Source organism: Nyctibius grandis, chromosome 1 (assembly GCF_013368605.1).
Source record: "Nyctibius grandis isolate bNycGra1 chromosome 1, bNycGra1.pri, whole genome shotgun sequence".
Lineage (NCBI taxonomy): Eukaryota > Metazoa > Chordata > Aves > Nyctibiiformes > Nyctibiidae > Nyctibius > Nyctibius grandis.
Genome location: NC_090658.1, coordinates 101974252 through 101986885, shown reverse-complemented (window position 1 = coordinate 101986885; position 12634 = coordinate 101974252). Strand labels below are relative to the sequence as shown.

Genomic DNA, 12634 nt, shown 5'->3' with positions numbered 1-12634 from the left:
GACATCAAGTATCGCTCAACAAATCAGGAATTCAACAAGTGTATCTCAGGGAACAAATGTAGCAAAGTCTCCAGGTGGGACTATTACAAGATAAATGCCTGTAACAGCCTCCCATTTTACTGCTGGTTTTGTAGCTTTGTCAAAGGAGTTGACCTTTAAGTAATGTACAGAATATACACAGGTAACATATCAATTTAAACATATTTCCTGTTTTTAACATATGACATTTAAATATTCTTTTTATTGAACAATTTATAAAACTTTTACAGAATACTAAAAATTTTGGAGACTTTAAAAATGTTAATCTTATAATTAACAGTCAAGGACATACTTTCTTTGCACATGCAAGACAGTGATATTCCAAATCTATTGCTATGAACTTTACAGTAATAGACAACCATCTGCCTTCATGCTAAAGCGGAAGCATCACATTTTTTCCACTTGTGTGTAGGGATTTCACAATGAAGCAGATAGATAAAACAGCTTAGTTAATAAAGAATACATTTCATATTAAAGTCAAAAAGCTTATTTACCCAGAAACGAAAAAGAAAAAAGGTAGCTCAGAGTGCACTGTCTGCCTGTGGTGGTGCAGACCCCTCCACCGCAGGGCCGTGTTGCAATGTCAGGACCAGCCAACATTAATCAGAAATGCAGTGACTGGTCTGAGACAATCAGGCACGCTCTGATCCTGCCTGCCAGTGCAGTGAGTTGAGGTGATCTGGTACCTTCCTGTCCTAGGTACAAGTACAGTGAGTTAGTGTGATTAGGCACCCCCTAACCACACCTGAAACTCCTGTTGCCCAGGAAACATAGCCATAACTCCTCTTCACAGAATCACAGAATCACACAGAATCACAGAACGTTAGGGATTGGAAGGGACCTTGAAAGATCATCTAGTCCAATCCCCCTGCCGGAGCAAGATTACCTAGATCATATCACACAGGAATGCGTCGAGGCGGGTTCTGAATGTCTTCAGAGAAGGAGACTCCACAACCTCTCTGGGCAGCCTGTTCCAGTGTTCGGTCACCCTCACCGTAAAGAAGTTTTTCCTCATATTTATGTGGAACCTCCTGTGTTCCAGCTTGCACCCATTGCCCCTTGACCTGTCAAGGGATGTCACTGAGAAGAGCCTGGCTCCATCCTCATGACACTTGCCCTTTACATATTTATAAACATTAATGAGGTCACCCCTCAGTCTCCTCTTCTCTAAGCTAAAGAGACCCAGCTCCCTCAGCCTCTCCTCATAAGGGAGATGTTCCACCCCCTTAATCATCTTTGTGGCTCTGCGCTGGACTCTCTCTAGCAGTTCCCCATCCTTCTTGAACTGAGGTGCCCAGAACTGGACACAATATTCCAGATGCGGCCTCACCAGGGCAGAGTAGAGGGGGAGGAGAACCTCTCTTGACCTTCTAACCACACCCCTTCTAATACACCCCAGGATGCCATTGGCCTTCTTGGCCACAAGGGCACACTGCTGCCTCATGGTCATCCTGCTGTCCACTAGGACCCCCAGGTCTCTTTCCCCTCCGCTGCTCTCCAACAGGTCTGTCCCCAACTTGTACTGGTACATGGGGTTGTTCTTGCCCAGATACAGGACTCTACACTTGCCCTTGTTATATTTCATTAAGTTTCTCCCCGCCCAACTCTCCAGCCTGTCTAGGTCTCTCTGAATGGCTGCGCAGCCTTCCGTTGTGTCAGCCACTCCTCCCAGTTTGGTGTCATCAGCGAACTTGCTGACACTGCACTCTATTCCCTCATCCAAGTCATTAATGAATATATTGAATAGAACTGGTCCCAGTACCGACCCTTGAGGGACTCCGCTAGACACAGGCCTCCAACTGGACTCTGTCCCATTGACCACCACTCTCTGGCTTCTTTCCTTCAGCCAGTTCACAATCCACCTCACTACCTGATCATCCAGACCACACTTCCTCAGTTTAGCTGCGAGGATGCTGTGGGAGACTGTGTCAAACACTTTACTGAAATCGAGATAGACCACATCCACAGCTTTACCATCATCTTGCCTGGATCATAGCCTGCCCTGAAAGCTGACAAGACTGCCTGACAAGAATAATGGTCACCATGAAAAAGTACTGACCAAAGTCAATTATCTTGCGATCCTATAAATACGGATCCTAAGTGAGGCCCTTTGAGCTCTCCGGGATCTCAGCAGGATCACCCAGTATCTCCCCATCTCCCTCTGAGTTGGGAGGCCTCTCAGGGAAGATTTTGCGAGGTTCAAGGCAGATTCACGAGGTAATTCAGATAGTCCACTGATAGATGCTGACGAAGGGAAAGAATGAGTAATTTACTATAATTAGATTTCACGATGTTCAAAGATCGAAAGAGTGAGTAATTCACTATATTTCGATTTTGCGAGGTTTTCAAAGATCGTTTAGTACCAAAAATTTACTATAATCTGCAGAGAAACAAACATAATCATAGGTTAACCTCTATATCTGTGTGTGTGTGTATGTGTGTTTGTATGCAATTTGATTTAGAAAACTTTGTTGAATCTTTAACTAAGTTGCTGTGATTATAATAGATTGTTGATTATTGATTGATTAAGTATTGCTAGAAAATTACATAATCTAATCTTGTGATTTACCGTAATAGTGTTAAATCTTAAGTTGCTGCTATCCTGAAGTTGTGCAAAACCCATAACACTGTGTTGAATCGATACCACTGAAATCCCTGTATCCAGTTTCCTTAGACATAAACTGTTGACCAAATCTGAGACTAGGATTGGATCCAGCTGCACCTAGACTTCTTTCTGAGAAGGGGTTTAGAAAGCAAGACGGTCCTTTCTGAACCTCATGACTCAATGGGAGGATCTTCCTTACCCTTTCTCCCTTACCCTTTTCTCCCTTACCCCTGTCCATCCCCAACCTCTGTGTAAATCATTCTAGCCCAATTCTAACTCAATTTCCCTTTTACATCTTTCTCCCATGTAGTAAGTAATAGGGCAAACCTTGCCATCGAACTTTGTTAAGACGCACTTTTACAAATTCATATTAAAATCACTTTTGCTAATATCTTTGGCAGTGATTCTTTAAGCGACCTAAACCTTAATCACTCTCCTCCGCATCACTACCCTTCACTGTATTCCCTGTCTCCACAGTCCTCCTTTTCTATTGTATGAGCTAGCAATCACTGCTCATTAATAAAGATTAAATTTACCCTGGCAGCAAATTTTCTATGCTGCATTTAAAGTTAGAGTTTTTAAAATAAAGCTTGCAGCAACTTCTTATTTCCAGATAACTTTGGCAATTTTTAGTAAAAAAAAAAAGAAAATACTGAAAGCAGTGTTAAAGGAAACTGAGGCTTCAGATGGTTGCATGTATATGCTGTAGACTAAATCCTCACTGTGTACACTTTGGCATATATCCAGTGTTGATGTCTCCAATTTGACCTCAGCAAATACACTCATTTGTATTCATAGTTTTCTATTACCTTAGAAAAACTGAGATAGATTTCCACTTTTCAAAATCGTCATTTAAGGACATTTCAGATTTCAGAGATATCAGATTGTTTAGAGTAAATACACTACGTATTTAAATAAACTGGTTTGGCCTTATGTATCCATAATGACACTTATGACTTGAACATATTTCTCTTAAGGGCAGAACAAGCTGATGGAGTTTATTAGTTAAGGAGCGATCGAATATGAAAACACAATATTGCACATAATAGCATGCTATCAAGTTAAACCACATAACTGAGATAATGACATTCCCTTGCTTTCACTCTAGAAGATGGTTTTATATGCTGTCAGAAATACACAGTTGTTACTAAGAAACTAAGTGGTGTATCTTAACCTAGATATGAAATAAGCAAATGCACACATTCTAATGAAGCCAAGATGTCTACACAGGGTTTGTATATAAGACCCTGTGGTATGCCATGTTGACTGTGTTACTATGCCAGTTGAATGTATGATATATTTTCTTGCTGAAATTTAGTTAATGGTAGGTACAAGATAGATCACTAGGGCGATTAATAAGTACATATTACTGAAATGTACAGGTATATGTTACAGTATGTTTAAAAAAAAACCACAGCTATCTTTAAGGAGTCAAGACAATTTCCCTGACTGGAACAAAGTTTCTGAATTGCATACATGATAATTTACTTTCTCCTTTGCAAGGTCTATAGTAAATAATCATAAAATGATTACAGATGCCCTTGTCTCCCGTAATTAGGATGTCCCGTCTCCTGAGTTCTCTCCAGATTTCTTGAAGAACTTGGTACCTGAATATCAAAGGTTTATAATGATAGTTCAGTTGGCCAAATTCTGATCTCATTACACTAAATTATCAGTCTTGTTGAATTTTAGGATTAAATAAAATCACATTATGCTGCAGTTACTTCTCAGCCGCTAAATACAGGTTACATCAAATCTGATCCTGATCTATATAAACATGCAATGTGACAGCACATGCCCTGGGTTGCAGCTGCCCCAGTGAGCTGCCGATGAGCCTGTCACATACCGCAGCCCTGGCTGACCCAGGAGGGCTAAGAATGAAGCGGGAAACTGTTCTCTGTATCGACAGTGGGGTTGTAGAGGGTAAAAGCAGAGCTCTGTGAAAAGAGGAACTCTTTAATTCCTTTTCTCCTCACAAGGGGAAAAAAGAAGACAAATGTTCTTCTTCCAGTGCCAGAACTATTAAAAGACATCCTACTCAGAAAAATGGATCACTGTTAAAATCTCATCATCAAGCATGCCTGCAAGCTTCAGCAAAGCAAATGGCATCTCTTCCAATTTTAGAAAAAAAGAAAAGATAACTCATGGAAACTAGACATTCAACCATTAATAGGATGATATGATTAGACAGCTGAGGTTATATTCTGAAAAGAAGCTATTTGTTTCAGGGTTTCTTTTAAGCTTGTATTCTGATTTTATTGAAAGGAGTAGTTACCAGTGTGCCTAAAGTAGGATGCTTCAGTCCTAATCATCAGAGATTTGGTTACAACTGCGAGTTGTTGTATTGGTCACCTGCTTTTAATTTGCTCTTCAGGTAGTCATAATTAGTCATATTTTCACATATGATTTTTGAAACAAAGTCACAGAAAGAGAGAGAAGGGGACCACTTCATTTACACAGGTAAGATAAATATGTGAAACTCCCTTGGAAATGTAGTTGGAAGACAGTCCACTCATCCCATTGTATGAACTCAGCAGATCTGTACTGGTTAAGCTTCAAAGGCAAAACCAGTTTAGGATCATATATTTCTGAATGAGCAACTCAAAACCAGCTATTTCAGTCAATGGACCAGAAGGAACTTCTAGCAAAGTCTGTGGCACAGTGAGGTTAGTACTCAGCCCAGGTAACATGATTCAAACATAGATTATGTCATTTTTCATTAAAAACACCAAATCGTAGAAGAGTCCTGGAGGCTGACAGATCAACTGGAAGGTAAGAGTAGCTCGGAAAAAGGCAGCAATCAGAAACTGATAGAAGGCACCCCTGAAGTGCAGACAAGGTGCCAACAGAGTGGTTGTGCATATACACTGATATGGCCTATTACCACAGGATGTCTATCAAACTCCTGCTTAAATTTAACATTGCTTACTCCTGGCATAACCCTCGGGAAAAGCCCAAATCTGCTCCCATCCAAAATACCACGGATGATGCTGATACAAAGGATGCCAACTGCATTCTTTGGAAAACAGAAGGGAATTCTGGCACATAAAAAGTATGTAAATGAGTAAAACAGTATTGAAATATTGAAAATACTTAATTGAAACACACACTGAATGATAACTAAATCTGTTCTCTTTGAAGGAGATCCACTTTTTTGGTTCCACTATTTTATGGCGCAGTTTGCACAGCTGCCATGTATTGAAAGCAAGTGCAAATAGTATGCCCAGACACCAAAGGCACAGAAGATATTCACAGAATTCAATTTTAACACTGGCAATTTGAAAATACATGATTTAATTTATTATAATCTTGGGAATGGCTGAAAGGTAAAGTATTCTCTCATATCTAAGCAACACACGACAATTTTTTTTTTTTTGAGCTCACAGTCAGTGATTGCTTCACATATAGCGAGCGTAATCACCTACTTTCAGACAGTAATACAAGGTGATATTAGCTCAGATATACCAGCAGTCTGGCAAGGGCATTTTTAACTCTAGTTGCCTGTATGTCATGCCATGGGAAGTTCATTAGGAGGATGTTACAGTTGTATAACCATAATCTAGACAATTTTTTTCTTCTTTTCCTGTACACCAGTAATGCCCTTTAACACTATGAGAATTATCCACTGCCATTTATAACCCACTGTGCCTTAAAAGCTAAAACAGTTTTTGAAGCCAGCTATAAAATCTGTCATAAAAGAAAATGTCATTTTGCATTTCTGAAAAGCAGTAATGCAAATAATTACAACTACGAAACAGAAACCCTCAAAGTTATTGATCAGTTTGTCTTACAGCCTTGATTCCATAGAAACCAAAATTGTTCAAAAAAATATTTTTTATTCAAATTCTAATTAAATTATGTTAATTTGACTAATCTGTGCTTTATGAGCAACAGTAGTACAATAGAAGTATAAATGAGCTACAGAGTAAAAAAAGCTTTTTTCAACAAAGGACCAGGCACAGTGGTGAAAAAAGAACAAGCTGTAGAAATGGAAAACATGTAATCTTTTGAGGAAATCTTCTCCTAATATTCATAAGTTAACTTTCTTCTGTCCCAGAAATACTACATTTCATAACGTGCATTAACACTGTGCACAACAATTTGCACAAATAATACGATGCTTTTTTTCATTAACTCAAGCCTGCAACTAGTGTGCCCGACTGAAATCACCCATCTTATGCTGCAAATAGCTACTATTCTAAATGCCTCAATGAATCTGCTCCTGAGTTACCAATAGTAACTGGGATGAAAAGCAGAGAAACATGATGATCATTACCTCTTCCCCTTTTCCTGCTCCAAAGAAGCAAAAGACTTGCATTTCACAACTAATAGAGAAAGAATGAACCACAACTACCTTTTTCGCAGAACCGACCAGTGAAGTGTAGTGGGCAGTCGCACTGAAATGAGATGGCCCCAGTAGGCAGAGAGAGAGGATGACAAGTCCCTCCGTTACGGCACAGTCCTTCCTGGCATACAGACGGCAATTCGGGGGAAATCTGAGAGGGTACAACAGGCTCAGGCAACTCAGGCACATCAGAAGAAACCATAGGGAATGCTGTTGACAGATGTGTGGGTACAGGAATCCTGAAAGAAGAGACAAAACATGTCAAAACAAAAAAATCACAAGACCTTATTTTGCCACTACACTTCAGCTTCACTGAAAAACAGTAGTGTTTTTTTTGTTTAGAAATTAATATTATATTCAAGAAAATGTGACTACATTAGCAACTCCCAAATCAAGTCCCCTTTCTGAAATCTAGCAAAAAGATAATGAAGGTATTTTTCCCTGTGAGGGAGCAAGAAATAACCTCCACGCGTGTAGCACAGTTTGTATGTGCTCTCATAATTCCTTTTCAGTGGATGTCAACGAAGGAGTGATAAATACAGGCTTGTGTTATTAAATATTTTATTGCTTGAAGTTACCAAATCTCGTAAGGCTGTTGTAGAAGACACGACTTCCATACAAGTAGATTACGCATGCGCATGCAGAAGGGAAGTGCTGTAGTACAGCAATACAGTGTCTTTTAATTCATAGAAATAACTGGGAGGAGGGGACAGACAAAGGGAGATGGTTTTGTTTTCATTTTTCCCCATAAATTTTCTTGTTTAGAATGACACTACCTCTCTCTCCTCAATTTTTGAGTTCTCACATTAACCACTAGACTGATATGTTAATCAGTTGCCTCCTTTTTAATTATTTCCTATCTCAAAGTTGCTAGAAATTAGTTAGCAATAACATGTTTGTCCTAATTATCAGCTCTTTTATTACTGCTTTTTGTTTTATCCACTCATTTATTTAGTGTGACTCACTAAAAACGTACAAATTTAAGGCTACCAATTTACCAACCAGAACAACTTAAGTGGAATCAAGAGTCACAAGAAAATACATGACTATTTAACAAGCTTGCACAATTAAAAAACAGTTTTCCTAAATTTTACATAAGAGACAGATACTCTTTCATTTTATGAAGTTCAAGAGTCTCTACTTTTTTCCAGAAAACAACTTGTAATTCTGAAATTTGGCAACAGTAATCTAATAAAATACTTCACTATTTTTACTTCTTTGGTAATTTTAACCTTCCTGAATATTTCTCTTGTGTCTTAATTTCATGCAAAAAAAAATCATATTAGAGAAAGGAAGACTAGGTTGAACTGAAATGTCACTAACATTTTGGGCAAAACAGAATATAGAAATTAAATACTTCAAACAATGGTTTATAGGCGTCACAGCCAGGGAAAGTCATCATTTTTGGCAATGAGTTAAACATCAACAGCCAAATTCTTACTTATTTTGGTGAAAATGGTAGTATAAACCTGCTTTACAAAAAATAAAATTAAAAAAATCATATTGGCCCCTGCTGCACCCTCCCCTCGCTCCTTGTCACCTGCTCTTGTATCAGCTAAAACTTGTGGTTCACCATATTGTAGAAGTTGGAATATGTCTTAAAAAGAAGCATTTGAAAGGGATGAAGCATCATGAGAATAGAGTGTGTCTGCAGAGGCAAGATAGATGGGGAGACAGAGGTGTGACCGGACACTTTCAGTGTGACTTTGCATTCACCGCTCCAGGTGTTTGTCTTCTTAAATCTAGCTTCCAAATTTTTCGCATATCCCATTTAGTCAGGAAAAAGTGAAAACTGATTTTAATAATTTATATTTTGGAATCCATATTTTAGAAAGTACTAACACACTTCGTAATATTCTGAAAGGAAACAATATAACACATCCCAAGAAAGTATGTTGTGTGAAAGCTCACTATTGAAAAATCATTACTCTGAATTATCAATACAGCACCTGTACAAAAACAATGATACACACTGAGTGGCAGGTAGGAAGGAAAAGAAGGCAAACAAAGGAAAGACAGAAATAATTCAGCACAAAGTAAATATCTAAGGGGACCCAGAGAAAGGCACAGTAATTGAGAAAGAAGCAGAGCCTGGGAAAGAACAAAAGGGACACAGGGCTTTATGTGACATCAAAGAGGAGACGTGCAGAGCAACAATGGTAAGGGAAGCATTACAAGGGGACACTGAAGCAGCGATGCAGACTGCATCCAAGACGTAAGATAGCCAAAACACACACACTATGGTGGTTAGAAATGAGGACACAGGGATTTCAAGGCAGTTAAAAGCCATCCACTTTATATGAGAGAAAAGCATCCAAAACCATGGCAGGCAACAAGAAGGCTGAAAGCAAATTCCTGAAAGATTTTAAAGGCTGAGGACTTGCTGATAAGAGGCTTGGAATTTTAAGAAAATAAGTGACTTGCTGTTTATTTCTATTTACATGAATAGAATAACAACATTTCCATTTATATGAATAGAATAAGAGAGAAATTGCTGGGTTCATAACCATCCTTTCCTGCTAAGGGAAATAACTAACATGATCTTCATATGGGCAGTTCCATTCAGAGCAACATTAAGAGTGCACTAACATGTATGTTATCTTCTACCAGGCTAGCACAGCAAATTAAAAATGCTTGGTCACCTGCTGCTGAGATTATAATCACTGATTTAAAAAATATTAAAAATTTATTCCTCTGAATCTGGTCACAGCTACCATCAGGGGTAAAATATTGAATGAGAGGGATATCTGCCTGACGGGCAAATCCTGCACTCTTGTGTGCACTGGAAGCACTGATCTCCAGACGTGGAAGTTTCACATCCCCTGTCTGATGGGAAGCTACTGTTTTTCTCTAAAATAGAATCACAGGAGTGTGCTTCAAATGAAATGTTAGGAGTGCAAGTAATGCAGCCTTGTTTCATTTTTTGGTTGACATTTTAATACGTGGAGAAGAAAGGACAGCTCCTTGGCAGGTTGATTTCTCCCTGGTTCATTTGCTAGTCTTTCGCAGGGTGTCAGCCTTTGCAGCGTTGTTCTGGATATTTTGCTTCTAGATGGTGCCTGACTGCTTATGTGCCAGCACCGCTTCCAGGCGCCCTGCAGCTCCCTGCCTTACTGCAAAAGCAGAGAAGGGTTTGCCTGGGCTGGTTAGTGGGGCAGACGTCTGCAGCTGCACTCACAAGCCACTCAAGCTGCTGCTATGAATAAGCAATGACCTTGGCTCAATGCAGTTTAACAAAAACATTTATTTGAATAAAGAGCCAGGAAGTGTTTAAAGTAATTTAGTAATTGAGGTGTTAGAAGTTTTGACAAAGTGTAACAAAAATAAATAGGGCAAACCTTGATTCACTGACACTACACAACAAGGCCACAATTTTCTGGATTCTTTCTCTTTTCAGTTTCCCAGCCTGTCACTGCCTCGCAGGTCAATAATGCACACAAAGATCTAACTTGCTGCAAGCATCAACACATTGTTTTTAATCTTAGAATGAGCTCAGCCTAACCAACTGTGCTTCCCACTTCCCTATGCTCTCTTTCTCTTTTCAAAAAGAGCTGAAACTATTAGTGTGTGGAGTTAGAGGCACTGCAGATTAAAAAGTTAACAAAACATCTGAGAGGCCCTGGCTGTGCCCTGACTGGGCAGTGCAGGGCCTCAGCGTCCCCGGGGGCTGAGCTGGGTGTCGCTGGTTTAACCCCTGTGCCGGGGCCAGTGACCGGGGCCAAGAGAGCTGGGACTGTTCAGCCTGGAGAAGACTCAGGAAGAGTCAATTTGTATAAATACCTGAGGGGAAGGGGAAAAGATGGAGCCAGGCTTTTCTTGCAATGGACACAAACTAAAATACAAGAAATTCCACCTAAATACAAGAAAAAACTTTTTTTTTTTGTAGGGGTGATTTATCTATAGAATGGACTTCAAAACGAGACCTGCAAAGAGAGCAGACCTGTTCCCAAAGTAATTCATTATCAGGCTGATGGCAGCCATGTCTGCAGAAGCACTCTGACATTTTTCCATGAAGCAGGTTGATGAGACAAGCAATGGCACAGGGGTGCCAATGATGTGATAACATCTCCACTGCCTATATCTTCTGGTACTTAACACACTTAACATTTTGTTACTGAAGTAATGGGTTTAGCCTTATCTGATATGAGTGTGATAAGGAAGTTTGTATTTTTAGCTTGTCAATAAAGTAATTTGTGCTGGGAAGCAACTGCTTTTATTTGCAATTTTCTTTGGTGGAGAAGTGTGCACATGCCATTTTTCTTAGGTTGTGACAGAATGTTATTTTAAGCAAATGTTTTAGATTTTGGAGCCAAAAGAAGACTCTTCAAGAGCATTAGCATGCATAGTAGAATATAATTTCAAAAACCTGATGAAACAGAAAACAACTGCACTTCATGGAAATGTTGTTTTAAACAGGAATAAAAATCTAGTACCTTGCATGTAATTTGGCAAGAATGAACAAAGCTTTTAACAGGCTGTTTATTTCACTGTTCACAACCATGTCAAGAAGAATACTTTAAATGGCATTTCACTGGTTTCAATGAATCTGCAGAACAGCATACCTGCACACTTACCCTACTGGATAAACCACTTAAATCACTCAACACAGTAACTGAGAAAACAATTTAAGAGGTTACCAGAGAGAGATTATTTTTGTTCAGCAGTTTATATCTGAATCTTATTTCCTCACCCATCTCAGTCTTTGTTTGATTTGGAAGAATCAAGTGTCCGTTTTCGTAACAGAGATGACGTGATCAGACATATCTCTTTAAAAAATTCAATTCTCAGTGTATGTTCCAGGCTATGAGCCTAGCTTCTCTGTCTTACCAGGCACAACATTTAGTAGCAGAACTTCATGATACTGTAGTTGCAGCTTTCCATTTAAAAATTTGCATATAGTATAACATCATTTGCAACTGTTTTTGCACACACAGCATCTCATTTAATGGTGCAAACTCTTGCAAACAATATATTCGATATAAAATACAGCCAAGGATGTGAGAATGCAATTAACAGATATAATGAAGTTTATGAAAGTTCAGTTTATAAATCCAAATTAAAAATCATGAACTCCAGGATCTGTAGCAGTGCCAGATGTGGGAAGAAATGTCAGGTATTAAAAGAGAGGTGAAAGACGAAAGAGGAAACGGAAATACATGTACTAAGAGGCATATTCCTGTTCCGTTTGCTTTAAAGCATGTAGATTCCATAGACTTTGCAACAGATAAATAAGTTAATGTGGCACAGTACTTGCAGCAACAATACTTTATGGTGAAAGTGTAATAGCAAAAGCCTTCCTAAAGAACATAGTAAAATGAGTCTTCCTTAGATGAATCTTCCTTAGATGAATCTTCCTTAGATGATATTTGAAAAAACCCCTCTCAGTCCCTAAGTTTTGGACATGACAAATAATGGTTTTGCTAGAACTGAATTTCTGTGTCAAATCCAGTCCTCTTTTCACTTGGCTTGCTTGCAGAAGTAAATGAGCATTGAATCTCTCAGTTGTTCACACTGATCTTTACTTTGGCTTGGCTTTGCTGTTTCATAGCCTTACCCATCCTCCCTTTTAAGCCCCTCAACTTTCTATCATCCAAACATTAAACTCAAAAAAAAAGGAGAGCAATCACAACTACTGAGCATTGAGT

At 39.0% G+C, this 12634-nt stretch overlaps 1 protein-coding gene across 1 annotated transcript in view; it reads right to left on the bottom strand.

The window, feature by feature from the left end:
* The window catches only part of EYS (eyes shut homolog), a 1023158-nt gene that overhangs the window by 252086 nt on the left and 758438 nt on the right, over positions 1-12634 (bottom strand). Inside the window, 1 exon segment of the mRNA XM_068405393.1 lies at positions 6999-7228. Within this exon segment, the coding sequence (XP_068261494.1) occupies positions 6999-7228 (230 nt within the window).